Source organism: Phallusia mammillata, chromosome 7 (assembly GCF_965637545.1).
Source record: "Phallusia mammillata chromosome 7, kaPhaMamm4.hap1.1, whole genome shotgun sequence".
Taxonomy (NCBI): domain Eukaryota; kingdom Metazoa; phylum Chordata; class Ascidiacea; order Phlebobranchia; family Ascidiidae; genus Phallusia; species Phallusia mammillata.
In genome coordinates this window covers 1392522-1411740 of record NC_137258.1, presented here as the reverse complement: position 1 = coordinate 1411740, position 19219 = coordinate 1392522, and the positions used below count along the sequence as shown (strand labels likewise).

Below are 19219 nucleotides of genomic sequence, written 5' to 3'. Positions count from 1 at the left end.
TTGCAGAAGGGTTTTCTTTATTTCACAATGGTTTCAATTTCCTTTTTTTTTGTTTGTTACTATTTTTTTATTTTGCCTATAGTGATGTGATAAGGCAGACAAAAAGTTTTTCTGTAATCTACTGAATAGAATCTGCTGATTGGACATGTCTGTTCAGCCCAGTGCATTGTACCCGTATGTTTATCGATTTCTTGTGGACTGTAAGTTTAAGAAATTGGCAAAAGACTTCAAGGATCTTTCCAAATCTGTAAGTTTATGAAATAAGCTATTGCTGCCAGGCATAATGTATGACCAAGTATTGCTCATCCAGCAGTTTTATTGTAAACAATCGACGTTTCGACGTCCTATACAAGACGCCTAGACGCCTTCATCAGGATTATGACATATCTTGCAAGACAAATTTCTTTTAAAGCTGTTTTGTTATCTTTTTTTTTTGTTACCCAAAATTTTTATTCCTGGGATTAGGAAAATTATTTTTTTTTACTGGGAACCTTAAAAAACAAAAAGTTTTTTGTGGGCGATTGAATCATTGACATTTCAAAATAGTGTCTATTGGTTACTTTTTTTTTTTTCTTGGAACTGCAAACAAAATTTCTGGGATTTAGGAACAACAGGAAAACATTCCCGGAATGGAGCCTTAAATTGCCAATAAATTTCTGCTAGCTTTTTATGTGTTTGTTATAGATCCTCTGCAAAAAACTGTATGTTTGATCCACAACAAATTCAGTTTTACTTTGACAATGTGTTTTGACAAGCTATATTTCTCAAAAAAGCATTGAACTGGGCTCAAGTGAATTGACATTAACTACATCATGTTTGTAATTTATTTTATTGTAGTCTTGTGCAGGTTACCTAAAAGTATAATTCCACTTGTAAACCAATGGTCAATCGACCCAAAATGTGTATGTGAATCTACAGGAAAATCATTTTTCCACATAAAAAAAACTTTTGAATCTTTTGAATAATGTTTTAAATTCCCAGGAATCCGGGATCCCGGCCAAAAAAGGTGTTTTTTTTCGTGGATAATTATGTCATTGCAATCGCTAAAATTAGTTTATTTTCGCTGGAGGTATCTAATTAGCGTGATTTTGTCGATTAAAACTATATTTGCAATTTTATTTGATTAAACAAGATTCAGAAATTTCGAAAAATAAAATTGGTTTTTCTAGTACCGCTGGGTAGCGCATTCGCGAAAATAGTTTACCATCTCGTATAAAAACGCTTACTTACTTTATCATTAAGGGTCTTCCCTGAAGGGGACACATATATATTGTTTTTGTCCATATTTTTTTTCTTTTTTTTCTTCTGTCTAACGCTGGTGTGTTATACGCGTTTGGTCAAGAAAGAGTGCTTCAAATTTATTCAAATTTGGACAGATGTTAGTTATTAATCTAAATTTGATCCTCCTGAAGTTCGACCTTGAATGACCCAAGGGTTCACCCACAAGCCCCCAAAACGAAAATCGAGGTCAAAGCATGAGATTAAATTAAAAGTATTTTTCCTGTTCCTATTTACTGTTTTTTTGTAATTATATGACATGAAAAAAGAATACGGACAAAACTTTTAAAGTTGGGTTATTGCTAAAGTTGGTTAAGTTTTTCCTTAAGAATCTAAAAATATCCAGGACGTTTGTTTACCGTAAATCCGCACAAACGCGTGTGTGGGGACCCATTCGTTTTTGCTTGCGAAAACAATCATATGTGTAGATCAAATGATGTGTATATTAAATTGGTAAATATTGTATAGAATATATAAAATGGAAGTATATATATATATATCAGAAAGCCACCTTTGCAATTAAAATTACAAAACATCGTTTTTTGGTAACAACTAGCGGAAATTTGAACATTTTTTCTTGATTGTCTGTTTCCCGGGAATTAAAAACAAATTTCCCAGGATTCGAGAAGTTAATTTTGCCGGGAAATCCTGAGAATTTTCTGTCGAGACATTCCCGGGAAGGAACCCTAGCCACTCATAAAAATACCTGTATCCCAATTGGTAGTGCAGGCGGTAAAACACTTTTGTGTCTTGCCATATGGTAGTACTAGGCATTGACATGTAAGTTTATTTCCACAAAAAAATGTTTAAAAAAGAAAACGTGAAAAAGCAGAATGTTTGGGTAGCAAAAGACTGTACATGTATGTTTTGTAACAAAACTTCTAAACATTGTTCTTGTTGCTGCATGGATACGTAATAGTAGTTTTAAATTCTTGGCTTTCCTGCAGAAAATTCCTGATGCAAACCATCCAACATTATTAAGTTTGTATGAATCCTGGTTGCAAACAAACCAGACGAAGAAATGTGACAATGTTGTGAAAAAAACGCAAGCCAAAAAACGGAATTCTGATCCAAAATCATCGAGTGAAAGTGAAGACAGCTCTGATGAAGATGTAATTGTATTTTTGTGTTTTAAATTGTATTTTTGTTCTTTTTTTATTATTGAACATGATATGCCTAAAGTTTTGATATGATATCCCAAGTTTAGTGTTTCCTTATAAGTGTGTTTGATAATGCACAGTTAACCAATCACTAGCAAATAACGTTCTTACTTTCTAGGAAGCTGTCCCTCCAAGCAAGGCACAAAAACTAGGTTTGTTGCAACTTGTTGCATTAAATTACACTGAGAACAGATTTTCAAAATTATTTTATGATTTCAGTCAAAAAAGAAAGTTCTGACTCTTCAGAAGACTCTTCAGACGATTCCTCTGATGAAGGTATGTTTATCTGCAGTGCATTTGTTATGTTTCACTGTTAAGGAAGATAACCAAAAGTTACCAACCATGCAACTATTTTTTTAGAAATAAAAGTGCCACCTGTAAAAAAAGTTGCACCACCTGCAAAGAAACAGGAGGAGTCCTCTTCTTGTGAGGAGGAAAGTGATTCTAGTGAGGAAGAAGATGATGAACCTCCTGTTGCCAAGAAACCCATGGCAGTTGTGCAGGTAATGTTTGTAACTCCAACACATGTCTACAATAGGTGCAAAGCTTAAAGTTTGGCATTCAGTTGCAGTTGCTAGTTTTCACAGCAAATCTATTTTTCTCCTTTTTCGATCTTTAAAAAATCTCAAACTAATTAGTGCAGGTAATGTTTGTAACTGTAACACATGTCTTCAAAGGTGCAAGCTCAAAACTGAGCATTTAGTTGTAGTTGCTAGTTTTTACATCAAGTCTAGTTTTTCCATTTTCATACTTTAAAGTATCTCAATTAAAGCTTGCTATAACAACAACTCATGTTTACCAGAAAAAACCGACTAAGTCAAGTTCAGAAGATTCAAGTGACTCAAGTGAGGAAGAAGTCAAACAACCTCCAAAGAAAACTGTAAGAAACAGATTTGGTTAAAAGGAAGTAGAAAGTAATAAACCAGTAAAGGGCACACATCGCTTGTGGCACACAAACATATCAATTGTATAAAGTAGAAGAGCTATATAAAGTTGTCATTATGCCTGGTAGCAACAGCTTATATATATATTTGTTTTGCGCATTTTAAATGATTGGCTGTTACTGGTAATTAGGTTACATTCTTTCAAGTCAAAGAAAACAGTTAGAAACAAGTTTTGTTAAAATGAAGTTGTAAGCAATAAACTATTAATGGGTACATGTTAATATTGGCACATATATATATACATATTAATTTTATTTCAGTAATTTTAAAAGATTGGGTGCTACTAATAATTAGGTTACATTCAAAAATCCTTCATGTTATAGGTTACCTCTAAGGCTACCAAAAAGCCTGTTCCTGTCAAAGCCAAGCCTGAATCCTCGTCAGATGATGAGAGCAGCAGTGAAGAAGACTCCAGTGAAGATGAAAAGATGGAAGTAGACAAACCCATCACAAAACCAAAAGCGAAGGTTGAAGCTGTGAAGCCACCAGCAGTTGTTGCTTCTACAGACTCTGATGACAGTGACGACGAGGACTCAAGTGACGAAGAAGAAGCACCCAAGAAAAAGGTTCTCACCAAATCCACCAATAGCAAGCCGCCTGCTAAAGCTACTCCTGTGAAAAAATCCGAGTCATCTGATGACAGTGATTCATCGGATGATTCTGATGACTCCTCTGGTGAAGGTAAAGTATTTAGTATGTTAGCTATTTTGGTGTAATTCTTAGAAACAAGCACAAAATCTCTGCTTTACCAACAACTTTAAATAAAATGTTTACACAATTTAGAAGAAGCAGCTCCAGCAAAACCGGCACCAGTCAAAAAAGTTGTGAAGCAGACAGCGGCAGCTGAGTCAAGCAGCTCAAGTGAGGAAGAATCCAGTGATGAAGATTCGTCAGAAGATGAAGGTGCGAAGAAGAAGCCGGCTACAAAGAAAGCAGCTATTCCTCCACCTGCCTCTTATGACACCAAACCAAGTATGAGGTTTTAATGTATTTAGTTTGTACAAAATAATATACATAAGCATTGACTGTTTCCTTTCTCACAAACATTTTAAAATTAAGCAAAAATAACTCAGTGTTTTATCCAATTTTGCTTTTGACCAAACAATCAATTTCGGTTAAACTGTTACTTTTTGTTTTATTGCAATTGACATGTTGTATTTCATGTTTAAAATTAAGTTAAAATAATCCAGTGTTTAAACTATTTTCTTGATTTTCCTTTTTTATTTCAATTGACATGTTGTATATATATATATAATACATTTGAACACATGCATTTTAGCATTTGGGAATGAAAACTTGTCATGTGCTTTCGTGATCTCAAAGTATCGCCCATACATTTCATCATTGCAATTGTTTTTCATTTAGTTCTTGGTGCCTGGTCAAACACAACATACATATGCTTACATAAGACATTTCCATTTTTTTTCATGTGTGGGGAGTTTTTGCCTGCAGAAACTGCTAAGGTTATAAAAGAAGATGGCTAATATGGGACCCAATACAAAATAAGCATAGGAAATATATTAATGTTTTAAAATAGGTTATAGTGTAAATGCAACAACAAAATGTGCTAAGCCACCCTTCTAGTTTGTTTTGCATTCATCTATGTCAGCGATTCCCAACCTGTGGGTCGCGACCTCAACTGGGGTCGCCTGACAATTTGCCTGGGGTCGTTGGCATGGTTCCCAACTCGTTTTAGGCCATGGACCAATAACCCCAACTCATCGACCACTTTATTGTTGAGAAAAAATACAGTCATTGTTTATTTAGAGCCTACTAATTATGGGTCCCCTTCCCTGAAGGGGACACATATTGTTTTTGTCTATATTTTTTTTTCTTTTTTTCTTTCTAACACAGATTTGTTCCCACGTTTTGGTCAAGAAAGAATGGTTCAAACTTTTTCAAATTTACACACATTATAGATATTGGTCTAAAGATGGTCCATGCGAATTTTGACCCCATTTGATCCCTCGGTTCACCCACAGCCCCCTAAAACGTGAAATTTTTAACGTGGATTTGTTCCCACGTTTTGGTCAACAAAGAATGGTTCAAACTTTTTCAAATTTACACACATTATAGATATTGGTCTAAAGATGGTCCATGTGAATTTTGACCCCATTTGATCCCTCGGTTCACCCACAGCCCCCCAAAACGTGAAATTTTTAAAATGGCTATACTTGCTAAAGCAGATGATTCTGGAGTTTCTTACTTTTTTGATTGGTACATTGCAGCGTATTTTAATGTATTTTGTAACTTGAAGTTGTATATATCCATTTTCACCCATTTACCCCCAAATATTTTTTTGTTTGTTATCATGTTAATGAGGTCAGAAATACAAGACTTAACCTGTTGAAATTTTAAACAGCTGTGTATAGGGTTCTCCTTGTTGGCTGTTAAAAATTTCAGTGCAATCGGCTCAGTAATAGTAAAAATATGTTTTTATATGTTGTCTTTTGTCAAATTTGTTCTCGCTCAGTGCACAGCTGATGCAATGCGAGTGATTGACGATAGTGGCGTATGGAAAAAATGCCTCTGCTCGTCACTTGACTATTTTCTTACTTTTTTTGAATTAAGATGTTACGATGTTAGTGATATTGCACTGTAAACGTTAACGCTGCGGGGTCACGGCAGGGCCAGGCGATGTGTATGACGTCATGACTGTATTTGCCTGTTGCTCAGTGCACAGCTGACGCAATGGGAGTGATTGATGATAGTGGCGCATGGAAAAAATGCCTCTGCTTCACGCATGAACGCGGTCGTCACTTGACCATTTTTTCACTGGTTGAAATATTGTTGGTATGTAGAAACTTAACGGCGCGTGTGTGGGGACCCATTGGTTTTTGCTAACAAAAACAATTATGTTATAACAGGCCACAAAAGTATTGGTACTATACTGAATGTATCCATCAAATATATATCCCTTACAATTATAATGAATGGTGCGTAAATATGTCACAGTTTCTGTAAAATTGAATATATAGGAAAACCACTATTCCAATTTAACAATGATTGTGCCCTTTTTTACTGTTACAAAATCGCATATGCCCATTAGATTATGCTTGCAGAAACAATTATGGTAGAAAGTGCCAGGAAAAAGATCGGGACCCAATGAAATGTAGGTGCCAAATATATATCCATTATAAATATATTAAGTGGTGTATGTGATACATCGTTAAATATGATGTAGCATATATAAACTGGCAATATATAGGAAAACCACTATTCTACTTTTATCCTTGGGATCACCGCAAATTGGTAAATCATATCAAGGGGTCACCAGAAAGGTTGGGAGCCGCTGATCCATGTAGTTGTTTACAAATGTGTTTTATTCTTAGCCAAACCAGCAGCATCAAAGAAGCCTGTTGCAATTGTGAAGGGTTTGCCTAAAAATATGGACAGTAGTGACTCGAGTGCTTCAACATCAGATGAATCCAGTGACAGTTCAGAAGATGAAGTCCCAGCTCCACCAAAAAACACATCCAAATCAGGTTTATATGTTTCATTATTTTGGTTATAAATTCTGGTAAATTAATTCTAGAATTCATTCCCTGTTCAATTCCCATTCTTGCAAAGATTTTCACCTTTCATTGTATATATATATCACGAACTATGTACTATTAGCCTTCCTAATTTTAATCCCCTTTTATTGCCCTTTATAAACATTTTTTGTAGAAATATATTATTCATTACAAGATTTTCAACTGATTTAAACCTGGAAATAAACATTTTCCAACCTGTTAATTATTTCAGTTCCATAACAATACACCCTTTCTTGCTTTAATACAAATGAAATTTGTTTGGATTACAGCAGTTGAATTGTTTTGGTCATGACACATTGATTACTTTTAACAAGACTCTCGCTTTGTAAACCCAACTATTATGTTTCAGCTCCCAAAAAAGCAGAATCTAGTTCATCAGAATCTTCATCTGATGATGACTCAAGTAGCGAAGAAGAAAAACAAAAGACCAAAGCCACAAAAGCACTCACCAATGGAAACCTGTCAGTTATAAAGGTTAACTTATATTGTTGTGACTTTATTGGATAAGAAACAGTGTTCTGAATATTTTATTTATTTTGTGCAAAAAATAAGCCAACAATATCAGGTGGATCGTTTGGTCAAGTGGTTAGCATAACCTTGTAGGGATGGGCCGAGCAGGGCCAGAACCCGAGTGCTCGGTACCTAGCATCGCTGTTTTTAATGCTCGGTGCTCGGCCGAGCAGTTGCACAAACTTAAATTTGCATATTCATGCCCTGCTAATATACATAACTAGTGTTCTAAAGGGTGTCTATGAACAAAGACGAATGATTTTTCAAATGCACTTGATGTTGGAAAAACGCATACTTTATGGGCATGTACAGCTTAATACAACACCGCCGGTGACGAAAGAGGCCATGTAGAGATAAAACGTGGAAAGGGGATTTGTAGTGACGTCCGAGCACCGAGCATTAAGGTGAGATGCTCGGTGCTCGACCAAACAGAACATTTACAGTTTTGGCACATCCCTATAACCTTGTGTTTGCTTTTTAGCATTTTTGGCTTGGTGAATATTTTAGCGCGATTGTGCTTCTACAATTTGTTTTACCCGGCAAAATAAACTCAACTGATTACTCAAACCCACTGCAATCTGCGGGATTAAACTAAAAAAGGGTTCAATGGACTTGCAGTAAAAATAGGCATCTTATCGGCAGACTCATCATGAGCATAAAGCATTCAGACATTGTCTGCCCATCAAGGATAAAAATGTAACAAACTCAAACAATATTATAGTCCATGCTTTGATAATTGGGCCTGATTGGTTAAAAAGGGAAATATTTAGCTTGTTTAAAGTAGTCATTTACCTTTTTCATACTCACTGTGTTAATGACTTGTCAGTTGACTGACAGAAAATGATTGACAAAAGTGTTGTGGTACATTTATATGTGTTTAAAAGTTAACTTTGTTTAGACTCCAAAGGCCAAATCAACTCCGAAAGCAGCAACCAAGTCAGCAGTGAAAAGAAAAGGTTAATAATGTTCGTTTCAATCGGACGTGTTATGTGGAGATAAAAGAATCACATTTTGTTGTGTGTAAACTATTATTACTCATTTTAAAAAATGTACTACATTGTGTATTTATTTGTGCAGATTTCATTCACTGTTTTTTCTCAGGATATTATGAAACTCATATCCTGATACAATTCAAGTTGATTCGTCTTTTATACATTAAAATTATCATTGTGTTGGCCTGATCATGACCTACCAAACAGTTGAACCTCTGTACTTTTATAAACAGAACCAATATATTTTTGACCAATACCTCTATTTTAATGTTGTGTATTACTTTTTACTATTTGGTTTTTATTAGATGTCTCAGCATCCAATACACCTGTTCCAAGCAAGAAAGCTAAGAAAGGAAAAGCTAATGACTCTGTGTCAGGTGTGTGAAAGTTTTTGAAGTTTTAAAATAATTAGGCCATACAGTTAAGATAAATATATACATACTGGGATTAACCCTGATGCGTCGATGCCAATGCAGTTAATTGTTTTTGTTTTATGTTTTTAGAAATGACACCAGTATCAACTCCTGTTTCTACAAACAAAACACCAACGTCCGGAAAGAAATCTGATAAAAAAGTGAGAAACATTTTTGCAACATCATTTATGACCTGTGTTTTTGTATTTGACCAGCTGTTTAACTGTAAATTGTGTGGTTGTAAGTTTGTACAACCTAAAAAAATCAGTAATGATCTCATAATGCCTGGATCATTTATGTTACACTACTTTAAAAACTTTACATCAAAATAGAGTTATTAATATGGTTGGCCAACACTATGGTTTAGTCAGGTCTAGAGTGATTTTGTGCTAGAACTGGTAACCTGTATTTGCCAGTCAAAAAACACTTAAAAAACATAACATAGTCTGATACATAATATTCCTCTTCAACCCATTGCTTCCCCACTTGATTTGACAGTCAGCACCTAACACACCATTTCGTAGAGTAAACGACGACGAGATTGAGGTCAATTACAAATTCTCAAGCAATTCATTTGAAACCAAGGTTAGTGCATCAAATCCATCAAATATACAACTTTACCCTAATACAAGAATTCAAAAGTTGTTTGAAAAACATTAAGTTTATGCTGCTCTGTTATATGGTATTTTACCAAGTTATCAGTCAACATTGTAGTACTACACAAAAATACTTGTTGTTTTAAAGAACTTGTAATACATGGCTGACATTTTTTATCTAGCAACATGCTGGGTAAATGATAACATGGGCAAATAGTGCAATCTGGCGGATGAAACATTTGTCAAATATTTTCCTATATGCCAGCTACAACAACAAAAATGTTTATGAAATTCAAATGTACTGTATTGTTTTCATGACAAATATTTTCAACAGAATGATTCTTGGGGCAAAGCAGCATATGACACTTTGAAACACACCAAAGGCAAAAGTTTCCGTCACGAGAAAACTAAGAAAAAACGTGGAAGTTACCGCGGTGGAAACATTGATTCAAACACAGTTAACTCCATTAGATTTGACAGCGACTGATTTGTGTTTCTATATCTTGCATTCTTATTATTTCTGCTGGGTTTTATTGACTTATGGTGATGCGTTTGTATTTGTGCTATGCCCATAACTGTTTCGTGCCCAGGCCAGGCAAATATAATGTCACATTTCAGGCCTTTTCTTTTCGGTTATAGATCGTTCCATTCTTATTGGGGTTCAATTTAATGCTGATAAGCTGGCAATTACCTCTGTATCAGTTTTTTGAAATAAAATGAAGGATAGGTTTGATGATATATGTCACAGCTGCAATACTTGCTACAAAGGCCTGACAGTAGTTGTGTGGTGCAAAGCATAAACTGTAAACTAAACTTATCTATTCAATATTTTTGCTGCACTCACAGGGTGCCGACATTTTATGGTTGAATCAGCCACTTTTATGAGGGTCTATGGACACATGCTCTGGTGACTCTAATACACTTAGTTGTCTTTCTCAATTGCAAAAATGTTGAAGTCTATATTAGATCAAAACAGATCCCAAATGGAGTGAACAAAAATTTTCATTTCAGGTACATACAAAAAAGTAACACCTTGCACTATAAAATATCACTAACCCTCCACGAAACATACACAGTCATATCACCACACACCAAAAATGCAACATACCAGAATAAAAACTAATAAAACTTGAAGAACTGCTAGAAAGAAAAAAAATACGTTGAAATGGGGTTAAAGGTGAAAGAGGAAAGATCCAGAGTTTGACATGATTGAAAAATTTCCACTGACAAATGATGTCTCTCTACTGCCATACAGCAGAAGTGGCAGTGATGTTTTCAACATTGCATGATTGTTTATTTCTTGGGCTGGTAAGTAAACATGTCAACCTCGTTGGGTTTACCGATCCATCTTCCACAGTTGGTTTTCGTGAAACCACCCATGACTTGGTACTTCAGTTCCTGTTTGACAAGATAAAGATGAATCAACTTTAACATACAATCCATGTGCAACGCAACTTAACAGTGAACATGAACGAGTTTGGAACTGATTTTGACTGTGTTTGAATTGATTTTGTGTTAAGCATATTACAGCTTCTAATATTTAGTACTTCATGTGACTTGACTGTGTATACCAGTGATTCTCAACCGTGGCTCTCAGGGCCGCATGCGGCTTCCAACTACTTATTTTGCTGTTCGCACCAGACCTAAAATAACTACCAAAGATTGCTATGTTAGCTTTCAATGTAATAAGCTTTAGTGTTTTTTTGAGGTTTCGTTTTTTGCGGCTCCTTACACATTTAAAAAACTACCATTTGGCCCTGACATTTAAAAAGGTTGAGAACCACTGATGTATACCATAATATGATTTTCTTGAAATCAGCCCTTAGCAGTAAAGTATTTTTTTGTACCAGAAACCTCCACCAAAAAAACATACTTGAAAACAAAAGAAACACACCAACATAATAAACAACAGAAATAGTTAAAAAAAATAATTTTGCAAAAATTTTCACCTGATAACCGCTTGCAAGGTTTTTTAATTCCCCGTAAGTTTTTTGATCAAATGAATCAGGTTTCACAATTGACGAGTTATTCACACACACATCCATGAACATTTTCATCATTTCCTTCTTACACAGATTGGAGGACGCGCCATCATCTGCTCGACCTTGATAAGCATTGAACATGTTATTGCCATCAATATAATGGTGGTAATGAGTGTGTTAAGAGCCTTACCAGTGCCAGTGTTGATAATACTATGAGTTGGATCCCCGGATGTCCAGTGAAAACATAAGTTTGGTGCCTTTTTTGCCATCCGCCTTCCTGTTGTGAAATAACATTTTTTGAACATTTTTAAATACAAGGTGTGACTGTTTTTGTTCTTTTTTTAAACTAAGTTGCTTCTGACTTTTCACTTTGAAAGGTATTTGTTTGACGAAAATTTCCAGTTACTCTGCGATATTGTTTGAAGAATTTTACACTAGGCAACCTAACTGGATTGTAAACATTAACTAGTGATAAAAACGAATTTATAAATTTGAAACATAGATTATGAAAGTCCAACCTGAGCTGCTGACTGACGCTAGCAGTGGCCGGTGCATTCTGTAGTTTTGAGGAAATAATTTGTCCATGTCGTCAGTTTCTTGTAGTGCTGCCCTCATTGCGTCACTTGCTCGAGAAAACACCCCCCTTTCAAGGTGCTGGGCGTGATACAGAGACCCAAGCATGATGCTAGATAGATAGACTGGCTCAATAAACAAACTCAGTAAAGAACCTTGAATTCCAACGACATTCCACCTGGAAAAAAGACATGGCATTTCTTGTTGTGTCTGCCCTAAACAGGGTTGCCATACCATTCTTATTTCTAAGATTTGTCCCTATTCTGAAGGGCAATGTCTTAGAAAAATTCAAATCCTTTTTTTAAGGAATGTCCTTGTTTTTCATTTCAGTCCTTCTTTTGTCTTGTTTTAACAATTACAAGTCAAACCCCTGCTACAATAAAAAGTAAACCTGGACTTTAACTGCCATGGGATGCACAAGTTATTTTCTATGAAAATTAGGGGGGCGTGAAGGGTTCGCAAGGGGGGCGCAGCACAATCTGGCTGCAAAGTTTTCACTTGCAAACAATTGTAAATGAATGTATTGGAATTATGTCGGCGCTAATTTCGAACTTATTGTTTAAAGTAAACATTTCATTGCTCTGAAATGGATGTCCAGTTGTACTAACCAAACTTTTTTCCACTGCGGACTTTACATGCCCTAGTGCCCTCTTCTCAAACTTAGCCCACGAGGCGATTTTTATAGGGGTGCCAAGATATGGTCTTTTTAAAAACCCATTTAAAATCTGTTAAATTTTATAGTTAGTCTCATCTTACAAGGCATGTTTGTATATTACGTCACAAGTAACAAAATAAGGCAATTGTTTGCGCACAATTAACACTTTTTGTTTTGTCTGTGACGTAATAAACTGGCTTTGGATCAATCCTGGGCGTTGCAATCCTATGAAAGTCGGTAATATTAATTTTACATGTCGTAGCAGTAAACTTTCGTAAGGAGTAGATTAATTTTTGACAGTAACAAAGTCATCAATACGTTTTGGCAAACCTAAAAAATGGGATCGCGGGCCGTAGTTTGGTGACCCCTGTACTATATAGTCGGCTGTACATTCTTTATTTGTTCTTAATTTCGCATCGGAGATTGACTTTTAGTGCATCAACAATTTCTGGGCGACATATGCGTAGTTTACAAGAATACTGGCACCGTGGCTCTGTGCACGCGCTTTTTTCGCAACTTATCCGCGTTGAAGTGGCTTTTTCTAACGATTGGAACTAACTTGACAGTAGCTTAAAGCGGACATACGATGTATGTTGTTTACAAAAAACAAGACAAGCATCATCAGTGCTAACATTTTTAGGGAGGGGGCGTGAGAATAAATAAACAGTGTAAAGGGGGACACAACTGAAAAAGTTTAAGAACCCCTGTCCTAAAGGATCTTGTGAAGCATTGGTTCATAATAACACTACTTGCTTATATAAGGGAGTTTTATTCTTGTACCACTATAGTTTATGTTGGATATTGGAAAGGGACTTACTGATTGTTTAATTATATCATATCTGCTTTAAGCCAATAAATGATGAGTAACCTGAAGACAGTGCATACTGTTTCAACCTACAATGTCTCATCAGTGCAGCTATTGTCAGGAACTGGGCCGTATTGACCAATGTAGCCTAACAGCACTTCAGTTTATTGGAAGAATCACGCTTTATCATATCTATCTCCAAACAAGGCAGTGATTTTTAAGTTTTGCAAACACTTTTTATTTTTGTTATTCAAGTCTGCACTAAACTATTCCCATTTAATACTTTTTAAACTATATTTTTAGTTGTTCAATATTTTGAGATTTACATTATCAAGTGTTAAACCAAGTATACTTTGCTATTTTGTCGCTGCATGACATCGTAAGAAGTCGTTCTCCGCTAATAATTCCATCCCATGTTTGCTGAACATTGCTTCGACCGTGTTCTTTAACAAACCCTTCATCCACAACTGGGATTGTGCCTTCTCCGTTCTCTATTTTAGTTCGTAGTCTTCCTCTTGATCTTCGGTTTGGATGATTATCACTGGACTCTACAATAACAACAAATTGTTTTTCTCACAGACACATCTATAGCAAGTTTTGTTATCAACAATAAAAAACAATTCCTATTATGTTAAAAACAAGGGCACGAGAGTACAAGGTAGAATAAAACTAAAAGGGTAAAATCAGTCTTATACACAATCTACTTAAGAAAAACAACATGCTCAAAACAATCCCTTTTTAAGGTAATTCATATTGCTGTTAAGTGTTAACACCTTAAAAATCATCGACTAATGTTGGATTTTTCATTGACACACAATTGACTTCAATAAAAACTAACATTCATTTTTTTTTCATTAAAATGTCCCTTACCTTCTGTCTCATGTGGGGAGAACAACCTAGCATCTCCACAAGGTGATGTGCTGATGTAAAGATGAAAAAACACATCCGACTTCAGTTTGAATCGACCAGAACCAGTGTGCTCCAGAATAGAAGTGGATTTGTTTCTGAAATCAACCTAACGTTAAACTTCTCACTGTCTCTGCATTTGCTTTCTACACAAAGTGTAAGTTGACTAATAAACTTTAATAACAGTTCTAAATGTTTCCATTACATATTTCAATGCACAAATATATATTTTTCTGTACTGCGATTCAGTAACGTGCCATGAGAGTTTTCATAGTGTGCTGCAAAAATAGTTTTTTAAGAATTGGACTCTGTAAGTGTGCTCAACAACATATACCTCATTTCTTCAAAATACATATACCTCATCTCATTTGTTTCCAAAAGCAGTCCCACAGATAAAGTTGGAAATAAATATACATAAAATTTACTAATCACAAAGTTTTTACTTTGTGATTTTACACAGAAACACTTAAAAAATATCAAAATATATGCCACAAAACCAATGCTTGCTATGGCTGTCCCTATTTACTTGTGTTATGGTGGGTGTTGCCACAATTGCATTGTTCTTACTTTTCATATTCAATTAACTGCTGGTACATAAATCTTCGAAAACCACGACGGGAGACAATTTCAGCATGACAATCGAACAATGCAGCACCCTTGCAAAGAAGATGATTGTAAATTGGATGTGAGTAAATTATAAACAGCCAACAGAGATTGTTTCAAACCTGATTGGATATGAATTCACCCTTGACACACTTTGTTCCAGTCGCAACTGATATTACCTCCCCATCTGTGACATTTGGACCTGCAACAAAACAAAGCAAGAATAAAGGGTTGTCTAACTTGATAATGAGGAATCAAATGCTTCTGACTCAAAATCAGTAGACACAAGGTTGTTAAAAACGAGATATATATTTCACCTATGCAAGCATATGTCTACTGATTTTGAGTCAGATGCATTTGCTTCTTAATTAATCATTTATTGAAACAGTTTTGACTCAGTGATCTATGGCATTAACATGCCTACTGTTAGAGGGACAGATCCTGTGTATAGCATTTATATTTGTCGAACTTGAAAAAATAAAACTTTTACAAAATAGGTGTTCACAAACTTACCAGTTCACTTGCATAGAATGCAGAGCAACTCTATTTTCACTCAGTTTACAAAAAAAAATTTGGACTAACCATTTTCTCTTGTCATAACAATACCAGCTAGGACTTTGTGTTTGGAAAATTCAGATGAAAAATTGTTGGTCAAATCTGAAAATTTCTCCCTCACAAGACTGTAAACCAAATCTGGCAAGTTCTGAAAATACACACAAAATTTGATAGCTTCACAACTTAACATGGTTTTGGTGATATATAAGCTATTGCTGCCGGCATAATATCAAGTTTATAGAACTGTTCTGGCAAATGTATTTTATACAAAGATACATTTGCCAGCAGAGCTCTATAAACTTGATGTTTTTGGTGAAATTGGTGAAGTTATGGCCTTACCCCAGCACTTTCCTCAACACAAACATCAGTGATCATGTTGCTTGATACACTCCTCTGATCGCCTGCTTGTGTTGAAACGCCAAACTCTTCTTGCAAAACTTTTGTAGCAACACCGAGTTTGGCAAGTTTCTGAAAACAATCCAAGTTAATGACCAGAAAATGTTATTATTTCTAATTAACCTACTTTGTTTTTGCCATAACCCTGATATTTTTTTCCATTAACTTCTACTTCCATTGTAAAAGTTTTTTCCTGCTTTATCCCAACTTCTTCAATGCATTTGAACGGTATGCCGGGCAGCATTTCGTTCAACACAGAGACTGGATTCCTGCCTGAACACAACAATAAATTGCTGCTATTTTTAGCTTTAAAACAATAGTGAAGTGTTAATCATCTTAATTAAATGCAGACCTTTGGACGGGGACTTTTTACATACAAAGAAGAGACAATTTAAGTAGAACAAATACATAGACAAGTGTTGCTCTTTCGGCAGTTTTATTATACAATCGACATTTCGACGTCTCATGCAAGACACCTTTATCACGATAATGGTAAAACAAACATATTTGGTGTTAAGATTTTAAACCAGCACTCACCCTCAGCTGTATTGACTGATTTTTTCTTTGGTTTTGGAGAAGTGCTAGTTTCCATAGCAACAAAAGGAGGAGGAGGTGGGGGAGGAGTGAGAGGAGCAGGAGGAGAAGAGTCAAACATCACTGGTGAAGTTGGTCCAGATGAATATAGTCGAGGCTGGAATTAATAGAAATTCTGTGTAACTTGCAAAAACGAATCTAAGTTCAAAAACAACAGAAGCAATAAAATTAACCTGTGGCATGATTGGAAATTCGATGTCGTCAGAAGTGAAGTCAATTGGACTGGGATTGTAAAACGGAATTACAGGAGAAGCAAACTGGTAATGTAACTCCCTGTGTAGAAAAAATTGGGATCAAGACGTGAAGAGCATTGGTGCCAAATATTTATAGATTTGGTAAATGGAATAAAAAGTTTTGGCAAGCAGCAGGAGCTATATTGTGTTTCATGTCATTGAGTCAGGCTAATAAAATCAACTTGCAAAATAAATGCTAAACTGATGACTCATTTGGTATTTATTTTGTTCCAATTTGGCAAATACATCAATAAGAGTTTTTCAAAAAAACAAATGGGATGTATGCAGTGGTGGGATTCAGTCGGTTCGCACCAGTTCTACAGAGCTGTCTCACGAAATTTTATGAGATCAGCGAACCGGTTAGCATTACTGGTTACTGTCAATGGACGTTTTGTAACAGAACCAGCTGAAAAATATTTTGTGATAGAACAGAGTGACAAAATATTTGAATCCCACCACTGGAGGTATGCCTTTCACACAGACCACATAGTGGTACATTATATCTTACTGTAGTATAAGTGCAGCTAGGGTTTGCTTTGCTTCTTTCTTGTTGTTTCCCTCAGCACAGAATTGTTGCCCATTCACTTCTGCTGTTGCCTTAAACCGAGGATTGTTTCCAGGGCTCGAAATAGCTGAAACTCTGATTGTTGTACCTGCAACCACGGTAACCTTACAGTTAAGACCATTTGATGAAAAAAAAAACGGTTAACAAGACAACATACACTGTACATAATAAAATTTAAATAGATTTAACTACATTTTTCTGCCTCTTGTATATGTTGGAAATTGCTGTAATATGAATTTTGCCAACATTAGGTTTGAGTTACAAACTTGCAAGCAACATTTTATGTAAAAGCAGTAAAAATGCAAAGTTTTACCTGGTTTCATTTCATTCAGTAGCATAAGAGGTGATTTTGTGTTTGGCAACCATTTTGCTACTTTCTTCTGTCCTGGATAAAAATCGTCACCTTTTCGTTTCCTTTCATTCTCAAATTCTGACATTTCAACATCTGCAACTGGTGATATATATATTTTAATTCCCATGTTTGTCCTTTTTAATACTTCTTTTAAAACAAACCTTCAGGTTTAATAAAGTTGCCATTGTTGGTGTCTATGGCCTCTTTTACAGGGTTTAAGTTTTCTGCGGAAATTTCTGGCTCCTTGCTCGCTGTTTCAGGAATTTCAGAAGCAACGCTCATTGCATTTTCACTGTTGTCATTCCTGTCCACTAAGAGAGCACAAACCAGTGAGTTATTACAAACTTTGGTAGATTACCTTTCTGTCTACTGTCCATAGCAAATGTTATACCCAAATGAAACAATTCGGTAATTAAAAAAAACCCATAGGTTTAATAAATGCTATGGTGTATCCAGTGGTGGGATTCAGCTGGTTCGCACCGGTTCTATAGAACCGTTTTACGAAATTTTATGAGATCAGCAAACCGGTTAGCATTACTGGATACTGTCAATGGCATTTTTGTAACAGAACCGGCTGAAAAATATGATATTTGTGATAGAACCTGCTGATAAAAAATTTGAATCCTACCACCGATTATTTTGCAAGTTCAAAACCGACTGGCGTGTGCTCTCCAAACTGAACAAGTCATGAAAACAATTTATAATTACAAGAAGCATCTTCTGTCTGACTTTTATCGCTGGCAAATGACACTGCCCTCAATTGCAATTCTTCTTTGTTGCCTTTTGTTGAAAGGTTTTTCGACTTTAGGTAAGCACGAAGTTCCACAACCTGAATATATTATGTACATCATACTTATTAATGCCTTACATCCATTCAAATAATCACAGAACATAAAAACATGAAGTATATAGTGTTTTTTTATTAGATATTTAATAACAAAAAGGTAGTTTATTCTTCTAAGTAGACTATACCTCCACTGATAAACAAGATTTAAAGGTACACATAAAAATGATTTCACAAACAATACCTTCATAGATTCAATGTCCATTACGGTGCAAAATAGTCGGACAAACGTCGGCTTTTGATAGTTCAAACACGTAGCTCGTTCTTGAGATGTAGACTTTATTTGGGGGCTAATAAATCTTTTGCTGAGGAATCTAATATGTTGAAATGTTCGAAACATTTGTTGAAAACCATCAAATTAGATACCAAACAAACACGATGATCATAAACGTGACAAAAAAACGATTTTTCTGTTTACCTGACGCAGAAACTGCAGTTCCCTTTTTGTTCGCTTCAGTGCGTTCACGTGACTATACATGTGCGTCGTGGCCATCCATGCATAGCAAAACTAACAAACAGACATTTTTGTTTTTTCCTGCGCTTTTTTTTGCCAATAAACGTTGTTTCTGCCAATTTTTTTTCACAACTTTTGTGTATTTTGTCGCCCCAGACGTTAAAGCAGCAACAAACTACAGGCAAAAATAGTCGAAAACCCACGAATAGTTGTCTTTCCCCACGAAAAATGAATGTTTTTGCAAAATGAATGTTTATGTCGTGAAATGCAAAA

The 19219-nt window shown here is 35.4% G+C and overlaps 2 protein-coding genes across 5 annotated transcripts; one reads left to right on the top strand and one right to left on the bottom strand.

Moving 5' to 3' along the window:
• The first annotated feature begins 57 nt into the window (after positions 1 to 57).
• On the top strand, positions 58 to 10167 carry LOC145238424 (uncharacterized). Of its 4 annotated transcripts, none has more exons than XM_080101579.1 (15): positions 58 to 247; positions 2226 to 2390; positions 2557 to 2590; positions 2658 to 2714; positions 2799 to 2941; positions 3241 to 3318; positions 3706 to 4063; positions 4169 to 4354; positions 6715 to 6867; positions 7268 to 7392; positions 8327 to 8384; positions 8726 to 8797; positions 8924 to 8994; positions 9332 to 9418; positions 9764 to 10167. In XM_080101579.1, exons 1-15 carry the CDS (start codon positions 146 to 148, stop codon positions 9914 to 9916), a joined length of 1842 nt encoding a protein of 613 aa, XP_079957705.1. In that variant the 5' UTR covers positions 58 to 145; the 3' UTR covers positions 9917 to 10167. The 4 variants fall into 4 exon arrangements, with proteins under 4 accessions (XP_079957705.1, XP_079957704.1, XP_079957707.1 ...); XM_080101578.1 differs by having other exon boundaries at positions 4166 to 4354; XM_080101581.1 differs by having other exon boundaries at positions 4166 to 4354; positions 9358 to 9418; positions 9764 to 9828.
• A 201-nt stretch (positions 10168 to 10368) lies between these two features.
• On the bottom strand, positions 10369 to 18927 carry LOC145238423 (double-stranded RNA-specific editase 1-like). The gene is made up of 18 exons (XM_080101577.1): positions 18677 to 18927; positions 18357 to 18477; positions 17810 to 17959; positions 17610 to 17747; positions 17240 to 17384; positions 16672 to 16771; positions 16442 to 16595; positions 16032 to 16177; positions 15848 to 15976; positions 15536 to 15656; positions 15076 to 15155; positions 14918 to 15006; positions 14315 to 14448; positions 13797 to 13992; positions 11930 to 12162; positions 11602 to 11688; positions 11379 to 11533; positions 10369 to 10827 (listed from the first exon to the last, which is right to left on the bottom strand). The coding sequence occupies exons 1-18, from the start codon at positions 18830 to 18832 to the stop codon at positions 10723 to 10725; spliced, it is 2439 nt and encodes an 812-aa protein (XP_079957703.1). The 5' UTR covers positions 18833 to 18927; the 3' UTR covers positions 10369 to 10722.
• Positions 18928 to 19219: the final 292 nt, after the last annotated feature.